The 23,664-nt window shown below is 45.7% G+C and overlaps 1 protein-coding gene across 3 annotated transcripts in view; it reads right to left on the minus strand.

Moving 5' to 3' along the window:
- The window catches only part of CLK3 (CDC like kinase 3), a 61,192-nt gene extending 37,591 nt beyond the window's left edge, over positions 1-23,601 (minus strand). For 2 of the 3 annotated variants that reach the window (XM_029574489.1, XM_029574487.1), the window contains exons 1-3: positions 23,356-23,590; positions 13,389-13,540; positions 1,090-1,312 (exon numbers count right to left, since the gene is read on the minus strand). In XM_029574489.1, coding sequence (XP_029430349.1) covers positions 1,090-1,312; positions 13,389-13,540 — 375 coding nt within the window. In that variant the 5' untranslated portion in view covers positions 23,356-23,590. Of the gene's footprint in view, positions 1-1,089; positions 1,313-13,388; positions 13,541-23,355 lie in introns of all 3 variants that reach the window. The other variant, XM_029574488.1, reaches the window with a different exon arrangement.
- Between the last annotated feature and the right edge of the window lie 63 nt (positions 23,602-23,664).

The raw sequence follows: 23,664 nt of genomic DNA on the forward strand, positions 1-23,664 counted from the left end.
CCTACCCGCATGATGTCCCAGGATATATATTTTTTGACCCGATAGCTTTTTGTTTCACTGAACATCCAAGCGGGCTACTTAACTATCAGAGCTGGTAAGCAACCCAGAACAAGTCCATGAAGCTGCACACGGGTGTATTTCAAGAAGTTTCAAAAGAGATTCCTTGCTGCTCTACCCTGCAGAGCGCTGAATTCACTCCAAGCTTAGGCAAATAAAGCCAAGGGTATAAAGAGAGGAAGATGAAAGAGGGAGATGATAAAAGTGTAAAAAATTTTGAGTAAGGTAACAGATGATTTTAAATCTGCACCCCCCTGACTTTTCCTGATCTTGGGCCTCTCATTCTGACTAACAGTTCAGTGAATACTAGGATATTATTTGTGCATCTCTACTAGATTGAAAAATCTATGCAGCAAGGACTGTCTCTTATGTATCTGTACAGCCCCACATACATCTAGTAGCGTTACAAATAACTAGTATGGTGACAAAATAGAAAATCTAACAGAGACAAATGTGGCCTAGAATTTATTTCAGAGAGGAAATATTAAAAACTATGAACCAGCCAGCAACAAGCATGTCAAATATCTTGCCTCTTGCATCACACACACTGAATTGGGTAAAGCAGCCCCTAGTGTGTCTGTGGGTAAGACAAGGATGTTCAGAGGAAGGAAAAAAAAAAAAAAAAATAGAATGTCATACTCAGCAATATTAAAGTACACAAGACATACAATACCTGAACATACATAAGTGCTGCCTGATAAATTAAGTTTTCTTGTAATAACTATTGTAGGAAGAGCAAAAATTGCCCTGGCCTTTGCTATGAGCCCATGGAAAAGTTTGTCCCAAGCCAGGAAAGTAACACCTGGTACTTGGACAAGAGACTCTGTTATAATTTGAAGACAATACCCTTAACTAAGTCTTGGAGCAAATCCATACTCTGAAAACCATACCGATCACCAGATCATATGCTCTAACCCACTCAACAGCAAGATAACAAAAAAAAGGATAGAAGGTACTCACCCGCATCATTTAGAGCTGAAATAATGAGAGACATTAGAACCCAAAATGGAACTTAGTCCATATGCTACTCACCGAGGAGGAGCTGCTACAAGACCTGGTTTTGCGTTTCCGGCAGCGATGTTCGCGTCGTTTCTTCCTCCTTTGGTGTTGTTCTCTATCCTTTGATCTCCGAGGATGATGTGACCGCGACGAGTAGGAAGAACTGTTGCTGTAGCATCGACCAAAATCCTCAGACCTGTAGCTTTCTTTGTGAGGCTTCTCATTGTGCCTGCGATGGTAGGAGTTTCTGTCATGACTGCAAATGACAAGGCGTGGTCAGGGACAGCTCTTAAAAACAGCAGAGGTCATGCTCCTGCACACCTCAAATCTTCCACAGATCACTGCAACCCATTGTAACCTATGCTATGTCAAGCCCCCCATATTTCCAATTGAAGGATTTACACTGTCTACCTATTTTAAAAACCCACTAAATTTTCAATAGTTTTACTTATTGTTATCTTCATAGAACTGCATCTCTATCTGCGATCACTGGTTTAAAGAGACAATTTAAGACAATTAAGGTTCCAACACTTCTCTCCCTTCATTTCTAAAATTCTACTTATTTACTTTCAACAACTCTCTCAGCAGTATACATTCCTCATGATTTTATACTTCAATTTGATCTTAATTTTAACATTTTGTAGCATTCATGTAGTCTGTGAAAGGATCCTACAACAAAATAACAGAATAGGCTAACACAAAACAGAAGGTTTGTAGCCTATAAAAGTAGGAATTAATCCCCAATAGTGTTCACAGTGAACAAGCACCGGCAATGTGCAGCAACACAGCATAATTGTAAAGTGGTGGCCAGTCTTGGTTCTTCTGAATTATGTCTTACACCTAATACACGAGGCAAAGTTCCTGGTACAATTCTACAGGCCAAAAGTAAAACTCCTGCTCATGTCTAGGAACTAAGCTAAAATACTACAAAAATACTAATGCTGGAGAAAAAGCCAAGATCAATCAGCATATTTGCGAAAACTGCTGAGAACTGTCTACAGATCCTGTGTGCATTCAGACTTGAAATGCTATGTTCCTGTTATTCTGGCTTTACCTAAACCACTACAGACACATCTCTTTGCAAAACCACAGCTCCTCCTAATTGGAAATCCCAATGACTGTGTAGAGCAGTGGTTCTCAGCCTTTTTTCTATCGGGACACACCTAAAAGATGAGGCTCACATGCATGACACACTGAACACATGACCATGATGGGACTTAATATAAGCAAATGCCCTGCATCCACAGGAGTCCCCCCACTTCCTAACAATGGGTACAGAGCAGAACTAAGACATTTCTCTGTACAACTCATCATACAAAAAAGATATTCTGATTCTGGTGTCATTTTTTTTTTTTTTTTAATTGTATATCTTTTTATTGTTTTTCCATAAATACAGACCTTTGTTTACATTTAAAGAATAGTGAAAGAAAAACCTTTAAACACCAGATCTGAAATGTTCAGTGCGAAATACTGAGTCTACTGGAACCGTATCGATAGGGTATTCGCCCCTCATCATACTTTCTAATTACATAATAACAATACAGGAGTAAAACCAGAGCTCTGGCATAACAATGAACAGTGTTATTGACAGTTCTTGAATAATCAAGATATAATCCATCAACTTAAACTTAAGTATAAACAGTAACAGGAACAATCCATCTCTAACAAACAATCTCTAACAAGTTATTCCTTTGACTACCCCCTTCCCTCCCTCCTTCCAACCCTCCCAGAGGTACTTGATGAAACAAGAAACGGAGTTGTTGTCTAATAGGTACAAATCTGTAGTATGTGTCTACTTAGACTATATGTTTGCTGTTATATAAAAGTTATATATATAAGTTATATATATAAGTGTCTTACTTACATACGTATATACATGCAAAGGTGCATCATGTGGTAGCCATATTTATCCACTCAATTCTCTCTGCCTCTGAAACCTCAGCACCAATTATGAGAGATCTATTGTGGAGGGCTGCTGTTCCCTGTTAACCTGGTATTGGAGGAATGACCCCCAAATCTGAGACATCTTTTTTTTCTGGACTGTCTGTGTTTCAGCTGTCATACGTTCAAAAGTAGCTAACTTAATCATTTTTTGCATCCAATGATTAAAATTGGGAGCAGTGTCGGAAAGCCAATGTTGTAGGATTAATTGTTTTGCCAATATTCCTGCTTTATCTATGAACAAAGCAATGTGTATTGGTGGACGAGGGAAAGGTAACATATGTGAGCCCAGAAGCCATATCTCCGGTGTCAGCGGGACATCCATGGCACAGACCTTGGAACAGAAAGTTTTTATAGAAGTCCAAAAATTTAACATGTACTGGCACGCCCAGAAACTGTGGAAGTAGTTCCCAACTTCTATTTGACATTTGAGACAAAGGGGAGAAGAACACACTCCCATTTTAGCTGCTGTTTCAGTTGTGACATATAGCTGCCATATGAATTTAAACTGTAATTCTCTTAATTGAGTATTTTCAGTAATTCGTGAAGACCTCTGAAGAAACATTTTGATTTGGGGTTTCGTTATCTTGACTCCCTGTGTGCTCTCCCATTTCCCAGCAATCCGTTCTAAACCTGTCGTAGTACGGTAGGGTTTCAGTAATTTAGAAAAAGTGGAGCTAGAGTATAGTACCGGCCGGCCTACTCCCAGGACAGAGTTTAATTATTCTCTTTGAGCCCCTGGTATACTTGTGAGTGCACTACTGTTGAGAAAGTGTCGCAACTGTAGGTAGGCATAAAAGACCGTCCTGGGGAGATGGTACCTGTCTTGCAAATCTTGAAAACTATATAGTGCATTGGTATCAGAGTTAATCAACTGGGAGAGCAATCTTAGCCCATTAGCTGCCCAACTTTGAAATACAGTGGTACCTTGTCCAGGTGGAAAAAAGGGGTTATCACATATAGGTAGTAAAAGCGACTCTCTTCTGGATAATTTCATTATCTTGCCTAGATACTGCCAGGCTTTACGACCCGATTCAATAAGTATAAAATGTCTACTGGGCGAAGGGCTCTCTGCTGACCTCAACTGTATTATAGAGGCCGGAGACCAGTCCCCCAACCAGCTCTGTACATAAGATGTTGGGGAGAAATACTCTGTATTCTGTACCCAATCTCTAATGTGTCAGAGCATTGAGACCAGGTTATAATGCTGGAAGTCTGGGCACTGTAGTCTACCTTCCGACGCTGGGCCCATCAGATATCGAAGTGCTAATCTTGCTCTTTTCCCTCTCCAAAGAAAAAGGCTCTCTCTCTGTTTATAGCCTGTAGGTCCGATCTGGATAACCATATCGGCAACATGTGGAGGAGGTACAGCCACTTTGGGAGTTCCACCATTTTCAGTAAGTGCATTCTACCTACTAAAGAAACTGGTAAGTTTCTCCATCTCTGTAAACGTTCACGCATCTTTTTGAGCATTGGTTGAACATTAAGGTGGTATATCTCTGTAGGTGAACTGGAAATTAGAACGGCCGAGGGGGGATATGATAGAGGTCTTTAAGATCATGAGAGGTCTTGAACGAGTAGATGTGAATTGATTATTTACACTTTCGGGTAATAGAAGGACTAGGGGGCATTCCATGAAGTTAGCAAGTAGCACATTTAAGACTAAATCAGAGAAAGTTCTCTCTCACTCAACACACAATTAAGCTCTGGAATTTGTTGCGGAGGATGTGGTTAGTGCAGTTAGTGTAGCTGGGTTCAAAAAAGGTTTGGATAAGTTCTTGGAAGAGAAGTCCATTAACTTCTATTAATCAAGAAGACTTAGGGAATAGCCACTGCTATTAATTGCATCAGTAGCATGGGATCTTCTTAGTATTTGGATAATTGCCAGGTTCTTGTGGCCTGGTTTGGCCTCTATTGGAAACAGGATGATGGGCTTGATGGACCCTTGGTCTGACCCAGCCTGGCAATTTCTTATGTTCTTAACTATCATTAAAACAGTATACAGGGGGGGGGAAGTGATGTCAGCCTTCCAAGATGGACACTTGAAGCGTTAGCTCCCTCCATGCTTTCACATAAATTATCTAAAACAGCGATATTTTAGAACGGACGACATTCTAAGCTGCAGAAAGCGAGCGGATCACGTTTTGCGAGCTGATCACGTTTTGCGGCCTTGAGGGAAGACCCCGGGACGGAGGCTGATAAAATGGATGCCACGGGCTGCCTGCAAACTCACGAGGCTAGTATTATAAATGATACGAACGTCTCACCGACTGGCGGGGAGCCTACTAAGGAGGACTTTAGAGTCTGGTTCCATGAGATTAAAACAGTATACAGCGCCTGAAGACACTGAAGGGTTGCCAATGTAATACCAATTTTTAAAAAGGGATCAAGAAGTGATCCAGGAAACTACAGATCAGTGAGTCTGACATCTGTGCCAGGCAAAATGGTGGAAATCATAAAGAATACAATTACTGAAGATATAGATAGCCATAGTCTAATGGGAAAAGCCAACATGGATTTAGCCAAGGGAAGTCTTGCTTCACCAACTCTAGTACATTTTTTTGAGGGTGTAATTAAACATGTGGATAAAGTTGAGCCAGTTAATATATCTAGATTTCCAGAAAGAATTTGACAAAGTTCCTCATGAGAGACTTAGGAAATTTAAAAAAGTCATGGGATGGAGGCAGTGTCTTATTGTGGATTGCAAACTGGTTAAGAAAAACAGAGAGTAGGGCTAAATGGTAAATTTTCCCAATGGAGAAAAGTGAATAGTGGAGTGCCCCAGGGATCTTTTCTGGGGCCACTGCCTTTTAATATATTTATAAATGATCTGGAAATGCGAAAAACAAAGTGAGATGATCAAATTTACTGATCACACAAAATTATTCAAAGTTGTTAAATCACAAGAGGATTGTGAGAAATTGAAAGAGGATCTTGCCAAGCTGGAAGACTGGGCATGCAAATTGCAAATTAAATTAAAAGAATGGAGAATGAAACAGAGAATATCATAATGCCTCGCTCCATGGTGCGACCTCATCTTGAGTACTGTGTTCAGTTCTGGTCACCACACTTCAAAAAAAAGTTATAGCAGAATTAGAAAAGGTGCAGATGGCAACCAAAATAATAAAGGGTTGGAACAATTCCCCTATGAGGAAAAGTTAAAGAGATTAGGACTCTACCTTGGAGAAGAAATGGCTAAGGGGAGATATGATAAAGAGCTATAAAATAATATTTGGCATGGAATGAGTAAATTTGAATTGGTGATTACTTGTTAAAAAATTATAAAGACTAGGCGGACACACAATGAAGTTAATAGGTAATATATTTAAAACTAATAAGAGAAAATATTTTTTACTCAACACATAATTAAGCTCTGGAATTTATTGCCAGAGGTTGTGGTGAAAGCTATTTGTGTAACTGCATTTAAAAAAGGTTTAGTCAAGTTCCTGGAGGAAAAGTCCATAAACCATTATTAAGGTGGAGTTGCAGAAATCCACTGCTTATTCTTGGGATAAGCAGCATGGAACCTCTCTATCCCTAGGGATCCAGCCCGGAACTTGTGACCTGGATTGGACACTGTTGGAAACAGGATACTGGGCTTGATGGACCTTGGTCTGATCCAGAATGGGCAAGTCTTATGTTCTAAAGAGGGGTCTCCGGATACCCTGGAGGAGAACATTCCCGGTGGATATCTTGTGACTGGCTGGACTCTGCTGCAAGCAAATATCAAGAACTTGAATCACCTCATGTGACAAGAGTACCTATCCTAACAGAGGATACTGGAACTCCATCACATGGAAGCAAATGTGATTTTCTGGAACAGGAAAGGTGGTCTCTCTTGATCATCAGTTACCAGCGGTGTACTATATATCCTGGACAGGAAGGCATGCAGTGTCCTATACTTAACCTTTGTCTCAAAAGTTGTGGGAAGGGCTCCCATTTGAGACAACCTTACCATCATAAACCTTGACCAGTCGACCAAATTGTGCCAGAGTAGAGTACATGCAAGAAACAGTGTCTTACTGATCAAAAAGAACAAGCGGTCATAGTCTCCCACATTCCAGTTTGTTTTGGCTTAGAAGCAGCCTGCTGTGGACTTTGTTGTATGCCCGGACAAGGTTGGACTATGTTCTGCACTCGAGTGAGGGCAAGCTACATTTGTGTTTGGCTGGCACACCCCGTTTTCAATTTGCAGTGCCCCACTCACCTGGGTCTCGCATAAGCAGCACCACACCCGCTGGATCGTGCATCAGCAGTGCGACTGGCAGCAGCATCCCATGCATCGGGAGCAAGGACACCCGTGCTTACATATCTGCATTGGAGCCAGATTATTAGATGGCTCCGGGAGTACTGCAGCCCAGTATATTTATTAGAAGCCTCAGAGCCTTTTGCAAGGAATGAAGTTGAGGAATATAACCTGGAACCCTCAGGCTCTGAAGCCCTATGATTTAGTGTTCTGCTCAACCCCAAAAGAACAGAGAACCCACGGGTTCTGTCTGTGGAGGAGGCCAAATATAAAGAGTCCAGAAATGAAGTGGTGTGCAGGTTGTTGACTTTCCTTCTTTTGCGCTGGTTTTTTGTTGTTGTTGTTGTTATTGTAGCTTAATGGCTGCCAAGGCAGCAAGCAAAAAAACAAAAAAAAAAAAAACTTAAAAAAAAAAGTTAATGTTGAAGAAAAAAAAATCTTTTATTCTTCTCTGAACCAAAGACATGCTTTTCAGCAAAGTTTAGATAAATATATAAGATATTCAAAATAAAAGAGAAAGAAGTGGTATATGTCCATGCTGGTGCTCAGATAAAAGACGACTGAGGAGATTTATGAAGCAACACCCACGCAGCAATTCCCGCACATGCTCAGAAGAGCAAAAGCTCTACTAAGCTGAGAGAGGAAGGTCCATTTGGTGCCGATGGATGATATCATCCACAAGTAATAGCTAATCCAGACTGTTTATCAATAGAAAGAACGTATAATCTCTACCCCAATATACATGCCTCTCCATGTCTTTCCATAACATTTTAAGCATCTTTCTTGTTTTCCCATCATGACTAGCTATCAACTTAGAACAGTCTAAATGAGGCTTTAAGTCATCAACAATGAGAAATTACTATTTACCTGATAATTTCCTTTTCTTTAAGACAGTCAGATGAATCCAGACAAGTGGGTTATGCACCTCTACCAGCAGATGGAGACAGAGCAAATTGACGTCACAGTACATATACCCCTGCAATGACATCAGCCTGCCAGTATTGTCTTCAAAAGCAACTGTGGACAGATTAGCAAAAATCTTGATTAAAAACAAGTAACCATTTCAATACTTAGTCAATATTGGGCGCAGACAAGAATATATAAATATTAGTCTAGGGACTGGATTAACACTTACCAGTAATCCCTGTAACATATAAACACACAAGGGGACCATAATGAAAAAATTCAGCAGCCACAGGAGGGAAGCTGAATTCATCTGACTGTCCTAAAGAAAAGGAAATTATCAGATAGGTAGTAATTTCTCATTTCTTAGCGTCCAGTCAGATGAATCCAGAACAACTGGGATGTACCCAAGCTACTCCCGAATAGGGCAGGAGGCTGCCCATGGCCACATCCTCCTGGGTCTGCACATCTAGATAATACTTGGAAAGGGATGTAAGAAGGGCCATATCGCAACTCAGCAAATGTCGTCAGGGGACAATAATCTAACTTCTGCCCATGACACTGCTCGAGCCCTAGTGGCATGAGCCCTAATCTGACTAGAGAACAGCTTCTCAGCATCCACGTATGCAGCCATGACTACCTCCTTAATCCAGCGAGTTATCATAGCCCACGAGGCCGGCTCTCCCTGTCTAGTACTGCCGTGAAGAACAAACAGGCGATCTGATTTTCGGAAAGGCTTAGAAACCTCCAGATACCTGACAATATGTCTCTTGACATCTGAGGTTCACAACAGATGATACGCCTCTGTATCTCTCTCTCTGTCCAGAGAAGGCAGGGAGATGGACCGATTCAAGTGAAACTCAGTGACCACCTTCGGTAAAAAGGAAGGAACAGCACACTGCTGTACCACTCCTAGAGTCACTAACAGTGATTTATGTTTGCAATCAACTCAATTGAAAAATTATCAATTACCAGCAAAACTGGTAAGACAAGACCTGGAATTTGGAAACCCTACGCATGGAGTAAATTGCCACAAGGAACACCGTTTAAGGACAAGGTTCGGAGGGGTCTAAATGCAGGTCCAGCCAAGAAAACCAATACCAATTAAGACTCCAAAGGGGCACCAGAAACTGAAAGGGAGAACGAAGATGGTTTACTCCTTTCAGAAAATGGCACATCAGGAGAACCGACAAGGAACCACAGTTTACCTGATCCCTGAAAACAGGCAGGAACCGCTACTTGCACCTTTAAGGAAATGAGAACCAAGCCTTTATGCAAGCCATCCTGCAAAAATTCCAAAATGAGCGGAATCTTGACCAAGGAAGGAAGAGTACCTCAATCCTCACACCAGGCCTCAAACACTCTCCAAATTCGCACATAGGCCAAGGAAGTGGAGAATTTTCTAGCTCTCAATAAAAGGTGGAAATCATTGTCGCAGAGTATCCCAACACCAGCAAGCGAGCCCTTTCAAGGGTCATACCATAAGACAAAATAGAGTCGGATCTTCGTGAAGAGCAGGTCCCTGCCACAACAGGGTCCTGTGCACCGGAAGTCAAAGAGGCAAGTCCACCAGGAGCCTCCGCGGATCCACATACCATGGTCTCCTGGGCCAGTCTGGAGCTACCAGGAGCACGTTCCCTCTGTGGTGCTCGATCCTTCGAACCAGCTGCCCAACATGAGCCATGGAGGAAAGGCATACAGTAGCTTGTCTTCCATCCACTACTGCATTAGGGCATCGATCCCTAATGACTTCAGATTTCTTCTGCAGCTGAAGAATCATGGAACTTCTGCACTATGCGAAGTTGCACAGAGCAGTGCATCTACTTTAGGGAAACACAAATGTTCTCTTGCTGACGGATTCAGTGGGTATAGAGCTTCTAATGCTCGTCCACCATTAAATCGTGCTTCTGGGGCATCCCATTCCAGGTCAATCAACTCCTGGATGGCTTCCAGTACTGGAAAGAAGCAAAAGGCTTTCTGTAGGGAAACAAGAATAGGATTCTTCTTTGGTTCCGTCAAAGAGTCTGCCCCAAGAACTCCCAACATCTTCAGGGTCATAAGAACATGCCATACTAGGTCAGACCAAGGATCCATCAAGCCCAGCATCCTGTTTCCAACAGTGGCCAATCCAGACCTGGGAAACCAGGGTCGGCAATTTGTCTCTATGAAAAAACTGTAACATGGTCCGATACGGTTCTAAACCAGGGGGGATTTCCCCCATCTTCCAAGGAATCTGGATACTCTTCTTCATCCGTTCCATCCAGGACCCTGCCAGGGATACCCTTGGTGAGTTGAGGCATGGCTCGAGGTCTGCCAATAGGACTAGGAGAGGGAGGGCTTACCGGCTGAGGTTCCGTCCAGACAGGGGCGAGTAAGGTAGCAGACTGTGCCTGTACAAAGGCTTGAAGGCCTTGAAAGAATTCCACCACCCAAGAGAAGGCAGCTGGGTCCATGCCTAGCCCAGGAGGTACTGGGAGAGATGCCACTAAATTTCCTTCTCCCGTGGATGATCCAGTCCCGGGGTTACTCAGATCCAGGGTACTTCCGGTTAAGGTTGTGGTTGACCCATCCTCTGAATGAGAGGAGCTGGGCTTAGCAAAGTCCGGGGAGGCCAACTCTCCCTAGGCTTCCTCACAGTGCTGATATAAGCAAGAATCCAGGTCAGACTGTGCAGCCCTAATATGATATGCAGCGCAGAGAGAAAGGTGTTTATGTTTCTTTGCTGCCAAAATCATTGGCGACGGTAATTGCGTGTTCAGACTGTTCATGCTTAAAATTTTATGCACACAGATTTTGGGCGCCTACACAGGCCGCAGCAAGGCGCATGCACAGCCTGTGTGCCCGGCTTTACTTGTATTCTGCACCTACTAAGTTGTGCGCGTATGTACACACGTGACATTATGCACACAGCCTGTGCACACAGCAGACACTCACTGCCCGTACCAAAGCTCTATGGTGGGCAATACAGGCACAAAACGCACGCATGATGACGCCGCCACAGCCTACCGTGCGGTGTGCTGACAAAGTCTAAAGCGGGGCCTAGGCCAGGGGGCCACTCAACCCACTTGAAAGCCCACTTCCCCTTCTCCCAACAGGATCGGGAACGTCAAGCAAGGAGACTGGAGGAAGTCTTACCAAAACCCTTCCAACATCTCTGAATTGGGAGGAAGTTCTTTAACTTACCTGGGCTCAGCGCTTACCGGCTGAATACAGAGATAGTCTCCAACTGCGGGGGTGAGAGGGCTTTGGCCATCACTGCCGCACTCAGCTTCCTGCACCCACTGCCTTTCAGCTACTTTAGCAGCAAAGTCCACGCCGGAAACCTGCTACTGGACCAAGGCACACCTCTGAGGGATCTCGGAAATCACCTCAGGAATTCTCGACTGGGGGAGGGACCTTTAGGTATCACCGCAGGAGAGCGGGGCTCAATCTTTTCTCCAACTTAAAAGTAGAATTTCTTCTTCCAAAAGGTACAGCTATCCCCACAGGGAAAGCACATCAACATCTGCTGGAGATGGGGAAATACCTAAGGGCTCAGGTCACTGCAGGGGTGTATCTAGGATGACATCAGCTTTGAAACCCGATCCAGTCTCCATCTGCTGGCAAGGGAGCATAAACCCATTTGTCCTGAGTCCATCTGGCTACATGCTAGGAAATCATTTGAACTGATTTGGTTTCTCTAGTTTCCTCTAAGCAGCCCCTGCAGCAGTGTTCAGCTTTGTTCTTTCAATCATTGTATAGGTTTGGTATAATTATGTTCTCGCATTAACAAATCTGTCCTCATTAACTTGGCTATATTCTCTCACATCTTTTTCAATACAAATACCAATAAAACCACAAATCCCATAACCAACCACTGAGTTAGGCATAATAGAGAATATACTGGAGAGTGCTATCTGACCATGGTTCTCTCCAGCAATACAGAGAAGTAGTTACCAATGTAATTCTCCCTTTTTATATTCTCTCACCACCTGAGGGGATCTCTTTCCTAGCACTCATCTACTTTTCTTTGCCTCTCAGCCCAGATTCCATTTTCCCTCTCTTTCAAACTTTGTTCAGCCCCATTTCCACCCTCTCTGACCTCCCAGAACCATCTGTTTCTTGGTCCCTTGACAACTCCCAGGCCTTTTCTACTGCTTCTCACCCCTTTCCCAGTCCTTCAAGTCTTTTGCACCATCTTGACCCCTAACCAACCTTCAGCCCTCCTGTCTTTTAACTCCCCCCACCCACACTCCCAATCACTGAGTCTCCATTGTTTCCTCTATCAATCCTTTAGATCCTGCTTTCCCCTCCACAATACTAGTTTCTGAGACCCTGCTCTCCACTCTTCATCCAGGATCTTTTTCCTCTCTCTCAAACCTCCCCCCTCCCCCCCAGGATGTCAGAAGAGTAATACCAGCACTGCTGCATTTCTAACCTGCTCCTCCTGCCTCTTACACCTCTCTACCAGGCAGTACACAGATATCAGTTTGAACTCCAAAGTGCTCTACACATCTCTACAAAACATCACACAGAAGAAGCCACTGATAATGATCTGCGTGGGAGACAGTGGCAATAGAAGCTGGTTAGACGTGCCAGGCTGCCAGCCCCACTTGCCAGGTGTGATCTGCACCAGAGGAGGTCATGAGGGGAGACTGGACAGGACAGGTGCTTTTCAATTGTTTTGTATATGCTGTGCAGCAGGAGGCAGACGCATGAGGCTAATCCGCTGCCAGGGACAACTTCTAATTCAATGTGGCAGATGCAGCAGGGAACTGGCAGGCACAATTCCAGACAGGTGAGCAATGAAGACCGAGCTGGGAATGTGTACTGTACTGCGCTGGGACTCTAGAGCATCAACAGCCCAGCTCCAATTCCAAGAATCCTGCCGCTCCATGTGGAGCCAGCTAATCATGAGCACCCAAGCCCCAGGCTCCCAGAAGGCATGCCCTCGGCCTCCAACTGGCTGCTGCCACCACTGTCACCTCCATAAAGCACCTATCACTGGCCTAACCGGCCCATCAGAGCATACCTGAACCCCCGTCCCCCCCCCCAAATAGGCCAATCTACCTCCGTTTCTAATAATTTTTCAAGTAAAAAGTACTTTTTCAGCTATTTTTGATCATTAGCAAAAAAAAAAAAAAAAAAGATACAGCAAACAGCAAAAGCAAAGAAATATGCTGTCAGAAAAACAAAATTCACAAACAGCATGGGGCATACTACTCTTCTGGACCCTAACATGCCTGCCTGAGCTGTGACTCACCTTCTGGATCGGGATCTCCTTGGAGATTCCCAGTGAGGTTGATGTCTGTGCCTTCCCTCCTGTTCTTTGCTGTGGGACCTCTTTCTCCGCTTCCATGTGTGATTTCTGTAGCTCTCCTTCTCTGGGGACCAATACGACTTACAATGGTACATCTATGACACAGGAGATATACCTCAATGAAACATCAGATGTGTAAGTCCACTGTGACACAATAGATGAATGCATGTGGAATTCCAAACAAGAGGAAGCAATTCTGATTTTCAAGGGCCACAACGAACACTACTCAACTCTGAGCATGCGCAAGACAAATTTGCCTTCACTTTTTTGATCTCATGGAAACCTAATTAGATTCAAGAATTGGCATTATTTTTCTTGACTTAATGGTTGAAAACAACATTTATTAACAAGGTAACGTACATGAATATGAAACTTTAAAATTGACTGGTAGTTTCTTGGAATTTACATAATTACTCAGGGTCCAAGTCATTATGAGGAAAAGAGATGAAGAGAAGGAGAAACACAAAGTATGAAGGCTCGCTGCATAATAGAGATGAATTCGTAGGTGTTCAGTGTCTGGAAAGAAAGCAAAATATCCAATACTGGAGACAATGTAAGTGTACTGTAGCAGCACAGGAACTATTACTTAATGCACAGGTTGAAAAATGTTTTAAATCCCGATGCAGTAAGCTAATGCATTAGGAGTTAAGTGTACTGACCGGAAAATGCGTGCTCACCACAGGCTGATTGCACATTTTAACTTAAAACATCTCAGAGCACATAAAAAGACTTATGGGCACAAAATGATTTCTGCGCCTAAATCCTGATTATAGGTCCCAGCATCAGCTTTTTTTTTTTTTTTTTTTAAATTTAAAAGGTTTTATTTTATACCACCTATATCAGGCAGTTAACAGTAAGACATAAACAGTACAATTGCCCAAAGACTGCCAATGGAGAAATTACTTACCTGATAATTTCGTTTTCCTTAGTGTAGACAGATGGACTCAGGACCAATGGGTATAGTGTACTCCTGATAGCAGATGGAGACGGATCAGATTTCAATCTGATGTCAGCCCTAGTACATATAGGGAGGAGGAATAGCCTAGTGGTTAGAGCAGTGGACTATGAACCAGGAGACCAAGGTTCAAGTCCCGCTGTCACTCCTTGTGACCTTGGGCAAGTCACTTTACCCTCCATTGCCTCAGGTACAAAAACTTAGATTGTAAGCCCTCTGGGGATAGGGAAATACCTACAGTACCTGAATGTAAACCGGTGTGATATCTCAATTGAGATGAATGTCGGTAAATAAAAATAACAAATAAATAAACAAACAAACCCCTGCAGGAAGTGCAGCTCTTCAGTATTCTCTTCGAACACAATTGTGGATAAATGTGTAACTGAATAACGTGGTTAAGTTGAATAACTTGGTTAACGTGATTAACTTGGAACTGGTTAATGTTGTCATAGCTGGAGACCACCAGTGCACTCAACCGAGAAACGCAGACACCCGGTAGGTATGGGGTGTCTTAGAGGGAAACTTGGCTTACCCATTTTTGTCTTGCTCTCGGGGATTGTCACCCGAGGTTTCCGTGTTTGTCGGCAGCCGTGAGCAGGATGCTGAGTCCATTTCTCTACACTAAGGAAAATGAAATTATCAGGTAAGTAATTTCTCCTTTCCTAGTGTGTAGCAGATGGACTCGGGACCAATGGGATGTACAAAAGCTACTCCCGAACCGAGTGAGAGGCTGTCCGTGGTCCACTTAATACTGCCCTTGCGAATGCTGTGTCCTCCCGAGCCTGAACATCCAGGGGGTAGAACCTAGAGACGGTGTGAATGGAGGACCATATCGCGGCCCGACAGATCTCGGCAGGTGACAGCATCTTGGTTTCCGCCCAGGACACTGCCTGGGCTCTAGTGGAATGGGCCTTGACTTGTAGGGGTGGAGGCTTGCCGCCTCTACGTAGGCCGTCTTGATAACTTCTTTGATCCAGCGGGCTATGGTTGCCCGTGAGGCCGCTTCCCCATGTTTCTTCCTGCTGTGAAGGACCAATAGGTGGTCCATCTTTCGTACAGATTCCGACCTTTCCAGGTATCGGACTAGGAGTCTGCTTACGTCAAGATGGCGAAGACGGCGAGATTCTTCTGAGTCCTTATGCTCGTCTGGCAATGGCAGCGAGATACCACTTTTGGGAGGAAGGAGGGGACCGTGCGTAGCTGTATGGATCTCGGTGTGGACCTGAGGAATGGTTCTCGACAGGACAGTGCTTGAAGCTCGGAGATGCGACGGGCGAACAGACTGCCACTAGAAGTGCAGTCTTCAATGTTAGTAGTTGGAGGGACAGACCGCGGGTGGGTCTGAAGGAGGCTCCTGCTAGGAAATCTAGGACTAGATTGAGCTTTCATAAAGGTACCAGTCACTTTAGGGGTGGTTGGATCTGTTTGACTCCTTTCAGGAAGGCTAGGCTGCCACCCTCCACCTTGGCTCTGTAGCAGGCCAACGCGGCCACCTGCACCTTGATGCAGGAATTCCAGAATCATGGGAATTTTGGCTGTCCGCAGAAGGATGTTGCGGTCTTCACACCAGGCTTCGAATATTCTCCATATTCGTATGTAGGTTAGGGATGTGGAAAATTTGCGTGCTCGGAGCAGAGTGTCAATCACCGCCCCCAAGTATCCGCTCTTCTTCAGGTGTGTCCTCTCAATGGCCAGACCATAAGAGAGAATAGAGTTGGGTCTTTGTGGAGGATCGGGCCTTGTTGGAGCAGATCCCTGTGTGGAGGTAGTCTTCGCATGTCTGCGTACCACGGCCTTCTTGGCCAGTCCGGGGCCACTAGAAATACTGGTCCCCTGTGGTGTTCTATCTTGCGGATGATCCCACCTAGTAGCGGCCACGGAGGGAAGGCATATATATACACTACTTATTTATTACCGGCCTTTCTTCCTTCCAGCTTGTTGTAAGCTTCCAAGTTCTCTCTCCCTGTTGATTGTAACTTTGACTTATTCCTACCATTGTTATCTGTCATTTCACTTGAATTGCTACTCCAGTTATTCCCTTGTTATATTGTAAACCGATCCGATATGGTTATTTACTATGAAGGTCGGTATAAAAAAAACTGTTAAATAAATAAATAAATATAGCAGGATTTCCTGTGGCCAGGCCTGGACGAGAGCATCGATCCCTTGGGATTGTGGTTCCCGTCTGCGACTGAAGTTGGGAACTTGGGTGTTGGACCGGGTTGCCAGGAGGTCCATGGCTGGTGTTCCCCAATGGTTTACTATCAACTGGAAGGCTGTGGCCAACAGCCTCCATTCCCCTGGATCTAGACTTTCTATGCTGAGGTAATCCGCAGGGACGTGTCTTTTCCCGCGATGTGGGCGGCTGAGATCTCTTGTAGGTTTGATTCCGCCCACGCCATTAGGGGGTCTATTTCCAGGGATACCTGTTGGCTTCTGGTTCCTCCCTGGAGGTTGACGTAGGCAACTGTTGTGGCGTTGTCAGACATGACTCTGACCGATTCGCCCCGGAATCTGTGACTGAACCATAGGCAGGCTAGCCCGACTGCCTGTGCTTCCAGTCGGTTGATGTTCCATCCAGACTCTTCCTTGTCCCATTGCCCCTGGGCGGTCAGTTCCTGGCAGTGGGCTCCCCACCCTCGTAGGCTCGCATCAGTGGTGAGCAGGATCCAGGTCGGCGGGGATAGCCTTACTCCCTTGCTCAGATGGTCTTCTTGTAGCCATCATTGTAGCTGGGTTCGAAATTCCTCCGGGAGCTGGAAGCAAACGGAGTAGTTCTGGGACATCGGATTCCATCGTGATAGTAGGGAACGCTGTAGGGGTTGCATGTGAGCTCTTGCCCATGGAACCACTTCCAGTGTGGATGTCTGGAGACTGAGGACTTGGAGGTAGTCCCACACCTTGGGGCGAAGACTGCTTAACAGGTTTCGCAATTGGTTCATCAGTTTTGTTCTCCTTGTAGGAGTCAGAATGACCTTGTCTTGTCTGGTGTCGAATCAGACTCCCAGGTATTTCAGAGATTGGGAGGGCTGCAGACAGCTCTTGTTTGTGTTGACCGACCACCCGAGGTTCTCCAGTAGAGTTTTGACTCTGGTGGTCGCCTGACGACTTTCCTCTGGGGATTTTGCCCTGATCAGCCAATCATCCAGATATGGGTGTATGAGGATTCCTTCTTTCCTCAGTGTTGCCGCCACTACAACCATGATTTTGGTGAACATAAGAAATTGCCATGCTGGGTCAGACCAAGGGTCCATCAAGCCCAGCGTCCTGTTTCCAACAGAGGCCAAAACCAGGCCACAAGAACCTGGCAATTACCCAAACACTAAGAAGAACCCATGCTACTGATGCAATTAATAGCAGTGGCTATTCCCCAAGTATAATTGATTAATAGCCATTAATGGACTTCTCCTCCAAGAACTTATCCAAACCTTTTTTGAACCCAGCTACATTAACTGCACTAACCACCTCCTCTGGCAACAAATTCCAGAGCTTTATTGTGCGTTGAGTGAAAAAGAATTTTCTCCAATTAATCTTAAATGTGTTACTTGCTAACTTCATGGAATGCCCCCTAGTCCTTTTATTATTCGAAAGTGTAAATAACAGAGTCACATCTACTCATTCAAGACCTCTCATGATCTTAAAGACCTCTATCATATCCCACCTCAGCCGTCTCTTCTCCAAGCTGAACAGCCCTAACCTCTTCAGCCTTTCCTCATAGAGGAGCTGTTCTGGGTGCTGTGGCTAGCCCGAAGGGTAGTGCCCGGAACTGGTAGTGGTGGTCCAGGATCGCGAAGCGTACAAAATGCTGATGCTCGTGATGGACTGGGATGTACAGGTAGGCTTCTGACAGATCCAGGAATGTGAGAAATTCTCCCGGCTGTATCGCCCTTATGACCAAGCATAGGGTTTCCATGCGGAAGCAAGGTACCCTCAGGTGGCGGTTGATGGACTTGAGGTCCAGGATGAGCCGAACGTACCCTCTTTCTTGGGAACAATAAAACAGATGGAATAGTGCCCATTATTTTGTTGATGCATGGGCACCGGCGTTATGGCCTTTAAGTCGAACAATTTGGTCAGTGTGGTTTCCACTGCCATCCTCTTGGAAGGGTCGTGGTAGGGAGATTGTCCGGAGGAATGTGTGGAAGTCCAGATAATATCCCTCTCGAATGATGGTTAGGACCCACTTGTCCGAAGTTCTCTCGACCTATCTTTGGTAGAATAGGGCAAGTCTGCCCCCTATGGCTTCTTCTTGTGGATGGGTCGGCTGATCTTCATTGAGGGGTGCGGCTGGGGCCTGGACCCGCGCCGGCTCCCCTTTTGCTGTGTTTCTTCCGAAAGGACTAGCCCCTGCCTGCGGGGTGAGATGCTTGATATGTACTTTTCTACGGTTTGAAGCACTGTGATCCATGCCCTTAGATATTCGGGGGGAGGGGCACTGGCTTCTCTTGTTCTTGTCCTCCGGTAGCCGCAGTACTGGGGATTCGCCCCATTTGTCGGCTAACTTCTCCAGGTTGCTTCCGAACAGGAGGGTTCTCTTAAAAGGCATTCTCGTGAGTCTCGTCTTGGACGTCGCGTCGACTGACCAGCTTCGGAGCCACAGTTGCCTTCTGGCTGCCACAACGGACGAAACGCCTCTTGCTGTGGTGCGCACCAGGAGATTGCATCCGTGAGGAATGATACTGCTGGTTCTAGTGCTTCGACGGGTGTGGTGGCGTTCCTGGTCTTTGTTAAGCAGGCGCGTGTCACCACAGCACAGCAGGCCACAATCTGTGTGACATAGCTGATACGTCGAATGACTGTTTGAGGGTGGATTCCAGACGTCTGTCCTGGGCATTCTTGAGTGCCGCTCCTCCCTCGACTGGGATGGTAGTGCGCTTTGAGACGCGCAGACCATGGCATCCACTTTGGGGAATGCCAGGAGATCTTTGGCAGCGGGGGTTCAGGGGGTATAGTGCTACCAGGGTCCGTCCCCCCTTGAACATAACCTCTGGAGCCTCCCATTCCAGGTCAATCAGCTGTTGAACGGCTTGCAACAAAGGGAAATGGCGGGAGGCCTGACGGAGTCCCTCGAGGAGGGGGTTCGTCTTCAGTTCCCCTGTGGCATTTGTGCCTGGGATAGCGAGCTCTTTCAAGCTATGAGCCACGAGGTCTGATAGTTCGTCTCTGGCGAAGAACCGCCTCATGGTTCGGTAAGGTTCCGTCCCTGGGTGAATTTCCCCTTCCCCCAGGGAGTCTTGATCCTCGTCCGAGGTGTCCGTGTCCCCACTGTTGAGGCTTTTGGGTGGGAGAGGCACTTCTCTGGGTTTAAGGGGCTGCGGGATGTTAGGGTCCTTTCGGGGAGGCTGTGACTGTGTCATCGGAGGTGCTGGTTGCATGTGGACAAAGGTATGTAGGCCTTTGAAGAATTCTACCCAGGAGAAAGATGCTGGATCTAAATTGAGAGGCACTGTGTCCTCGGGGAGCCCTGTTTGAAGGAGGCTCTCGCTGGGGGTAGAGAGGTCCAGTGTACTGTCGGTGGATCCGGATCCCAGTACTGGCTGGGGGGAGGGGGGGACCTTGACCTGGTTCACCCAGGGCCTCCTCGCACTGTAGACACAGAGCCGTGGCCTCTTCGTGCTGCGCAGCTCTTATGTGGCATGCTGGGCAGAGGACCTGAGCCTTGAGCTTCTTGTACAGTGGCGCCATGGCTTGTGGGCGTAGAATTGCAGAAACCCCCAGTTTGTGCGTTCAAGTGTACGCCGGGAGGCTTAGCTAAGCCTTCTGACCGCACCGAAGTTGTGCGTGTAGGTCAGATGCGTGCGCCTCCGTGCGCACAGATTTAACTTATGCGCCCGGCACAGTTGAGTGTGTGGCTGTGCTTTCAGGAGTTGCTGCGCACGCCCAGCTCGCCTCTGTGTGCACGGATCGGTAGCACTGACGCCGGCTGGCGATCTGTGTGGCTATTCGAGCCTCGGAGACTTTTAAGAAGTTTTCTACCTTACCTTGTCTCAGCGTTTCCTGTCTCCGGCTGCAGGGGGAGAGGGAAAAGCACCTTCATAGCCGCGCTTGAAGTTGCACCCACTGCCTCTCAGCCGCACCCATTGCCGGGGGCTAAGGCCACACCGGGAATCGGCTGCCGGACCAAGGCCTACCTCGGAGGGATCACGAAATCACCTCAGGAATTCTCAACTGGGAGAGGGACCCGTAGGTATAACCGCAGGAGAACGGGGCTCGTCTGTAGAGGTAAGATTTCTTCTTTGTTTTAGATTTCTTTGGTTAGAATACTCTAACGCTGTGCAAGCGTGGATAGAGTCCCAAACTGCTATGGAGACTGAGAAATACTGAAGAGCAGAGCTTCCTGCAGGGGTATGTCAGGGCTGACGTCAGATTGAAATCTGACTCAGTCTCCAATTGCTATCAGGAGCACACTATACCCATTGGTCCTGGGTCCATCTGCTACACGCTAGGAAATAGCACCCTTCTCTGCATTGGGGGTAATAGTTACTGCCTTCGTTAGGATGGGATTTCCACACAACTGCACTAAACAAAACAATTTTACACGCACATTTTTGGTGTGCAAAACTCCCTATTGCATCAGAGTAATATTTGCATTTAAAAATGTACAGACAACTGGAGGTAAGACTGTGCACTCTGCTGAGTTCACCTTATTACATTGGGCCCCAAGTTTGTACCCGAGACAATGCAGGGTTGCCAGATACCAAAACTTTTTAGAGCCCATTCAATCACTCTAGCCCAAAAGTAATCCAAAACTCAAAAGCTGCAAAAAATGTTTATTATGCACAACTGTATACAAATTATTGCATTGTATACAGACAAATTTCCGAGGGGGAGGGGATGGTGAGGCAGTCAGGCAGTGAATGGTCTGGATCATAGGGAGGGAGGCAATTAGGGAGTGAATGCTCAGTATCTAGAGGAGGGAGCAGGGCAGTGGCTCTCTGTGTATGCACACCCGTGCCTCCATGTGTGAGCCCCTCAGACTGGCAGTGGTGGTAAGGGGGTATTATTGCAAGAACAGTGGCAGAGGTGGGGAAGTCATCCCTCGCTGACCAGCCCCCACTCTTATACTTTCTGCTCCCATACCCGTGTAAAAATACAAGCAAGAGGGTGGAAGACTCAAACTTCTCACCCATTTTGTGCCCTGCCGTCACCGCCCCCCCTTCCCTTCTCCGTGGAGTAGCTTGTGACATATTAGCAAAAAAACAAGCACTTCCAGCTTTAAGGCCTAATGCCCCGCTCACTCTGCTCCCCTTAAGCAAGATGCCCAAAAAAATGTACATTAAAAAAAAAAAGAAAAAACCCCCAAATCCCACAGCTAAAAGAAGCAAAAAATGACCAGCACACACTCACAAAAAATAGCCCAACTGGACGTGAAACCATCCATCTGGCAACACTGATGGAGAGTGAAGTGACTTGCGTAAGGTTACAAGGATTGAACCTTGGTTTTCCTAGTGGGCAGCTTGCTCCTGTAACCACTAGTGCTACACTTCCACTAATCCTTTTTTCAAACTAATCAAGCAAAACAGCAAGAAGCATTAGCCCTATTATCACTTCTAATCTGATAAACAGCTAACTCTTACCAGGGAAATGCTGTGATATTGTCAGCCCAAAAAAAAAATAAAAAAATCTAAACAGACTGAAAATATTATAAAGCCGGGTGCCACGTATTCTGACCTTCAAACAAGGCTACTTCTAAATCTCAAAGGCAATCTCTCCCGGATGATGTGTGAAGAAAGACTAACAAACAACTTGTTACTATGCCAGGGAAACCTAACTGCTTCTGCTCAATATTACCAGCTCATATTTTAGCATTTTAATAATGCGAAATTCAGAGTCCAAAGTCTACAGTAATAATTATATTATTTATAAAAGTAAAGCAGCATTTTTTTTTAGAGTTGTTTTGGAACACAAAGCAGCTAATCCCAACTATAATTTGAGTCACCTAATAAATATTTTACCTGGATTTGCATAAGAAAAAAAGATATTACATTTTTATTGCACAAATCATAAAACGGTGAATTATATCTGCACCTCCCATCCCTCCCAAACCTTGCCTCCATGCTTAAGTACTAGCAACACAATTCTCCAGGTAAGAGATTCAGAATTTAAAGTTATGTCTGAATTTGAGGAAGTTAAAGGAGAAGCAGAAGAAATATTCACACAATGCTTAGTGACATCTGCACAAATTATGGGATGACTGCATTTTCATCTAAGCAAATTTAAAATGTACTTTATAATTTAAGCATTTCATAAACATATTTATACACTTCCAGTACGGATGGTCAGGTACATTGGCTTTCATACTGCAAAACTGAATGGGAAGATAATTGTATTACTAAAGTTAAGTTGATAACAGTACAGGCTGATAATTACTATATTTTAATTTTTATATTGTGGGGGTTAATACTATGAGGACTCAATCTTGAAATAGCCTATTATTTGTTTGTGAAAACATTTTATATTCCGCAATTCCACATTGTTCAACGCGGATTACAATATTACAAAATCAGTATGTCTTAAGAGGGCCCTGGGCAAGAGCAAAGACCCCAAGGCAAAAAAAAAAAAAAAAGAGAGAAAGTGCTCCAGAAGGGGAGAGAAAGGGGTCTGGAGAAGAGCAGAGAGGAAAGACCACAGATGAGGGAAAGAGTGATGGTTCCAGGTAGATAGGGATGCAGCAGGAAGGGAGAGGATCCCAAAACCGGAAAGAAGAAAAGAAAGCGATTGGGTCCCAGGAAGGAAGGAGGGAGGGAGAGAGAAAGGACTTCAGAGAAGAGGATGGAGCGAGGATTAGGCAAAGGGAGGGCCCCAGGAAGGAGGGGAAAGGCTACTCAGAATGCGGGGATAGAATTAGGCCTCAACATGGGAGGGGGGAAGGGCCGCAGAGAATAAACACGGAATTAGGTCTCAGCCTAAATGAGGGGATGGGGGGGGTGGAATAAAGGCCCCTGCGGGTCTCACCCTGGAACGCTGGGCTTCGGGTCCGGCCACTCCTCGCCCCGAGAATGTTTCCCTGCAGGTTACTGGCGCAGTTCCCCCGCCGGAGCCTCCTCAAAGTACTAACCGTTTCCCGACTCTCTCCGGGTCCAGTTTCACCTCAGCATCGGAGGGGGGGGGGGGGAAATAAATTAACGCAGACTCGAAACGGGGCTAGCGCGCCCCCCCGCGAGTAAACAGCTCCGGCCTGTGCTGACGTAAGCTTGAACGTACAGGCCTCGCGGACCACAGAGCCCTGCATCAGTCAGTCAGGCTTGCCCCGCCGCTCGACGT

Source organism: Rhinatrema bivittatum, chromosome 13, assembly GCF_901001135.1.
Source record: "Rhinatrema bivittatum chromosome 13, aRhiBiv1.1, whole genome shotgun sequence".
In the NCBI taxonomy this organism is placed as follows: Eukaryota; Metazoa; Chordata; class Amphibia; order Gymnophiona; family Rhinatrematidae; genus Rhinatrema; species Rhinatrema bivittatum.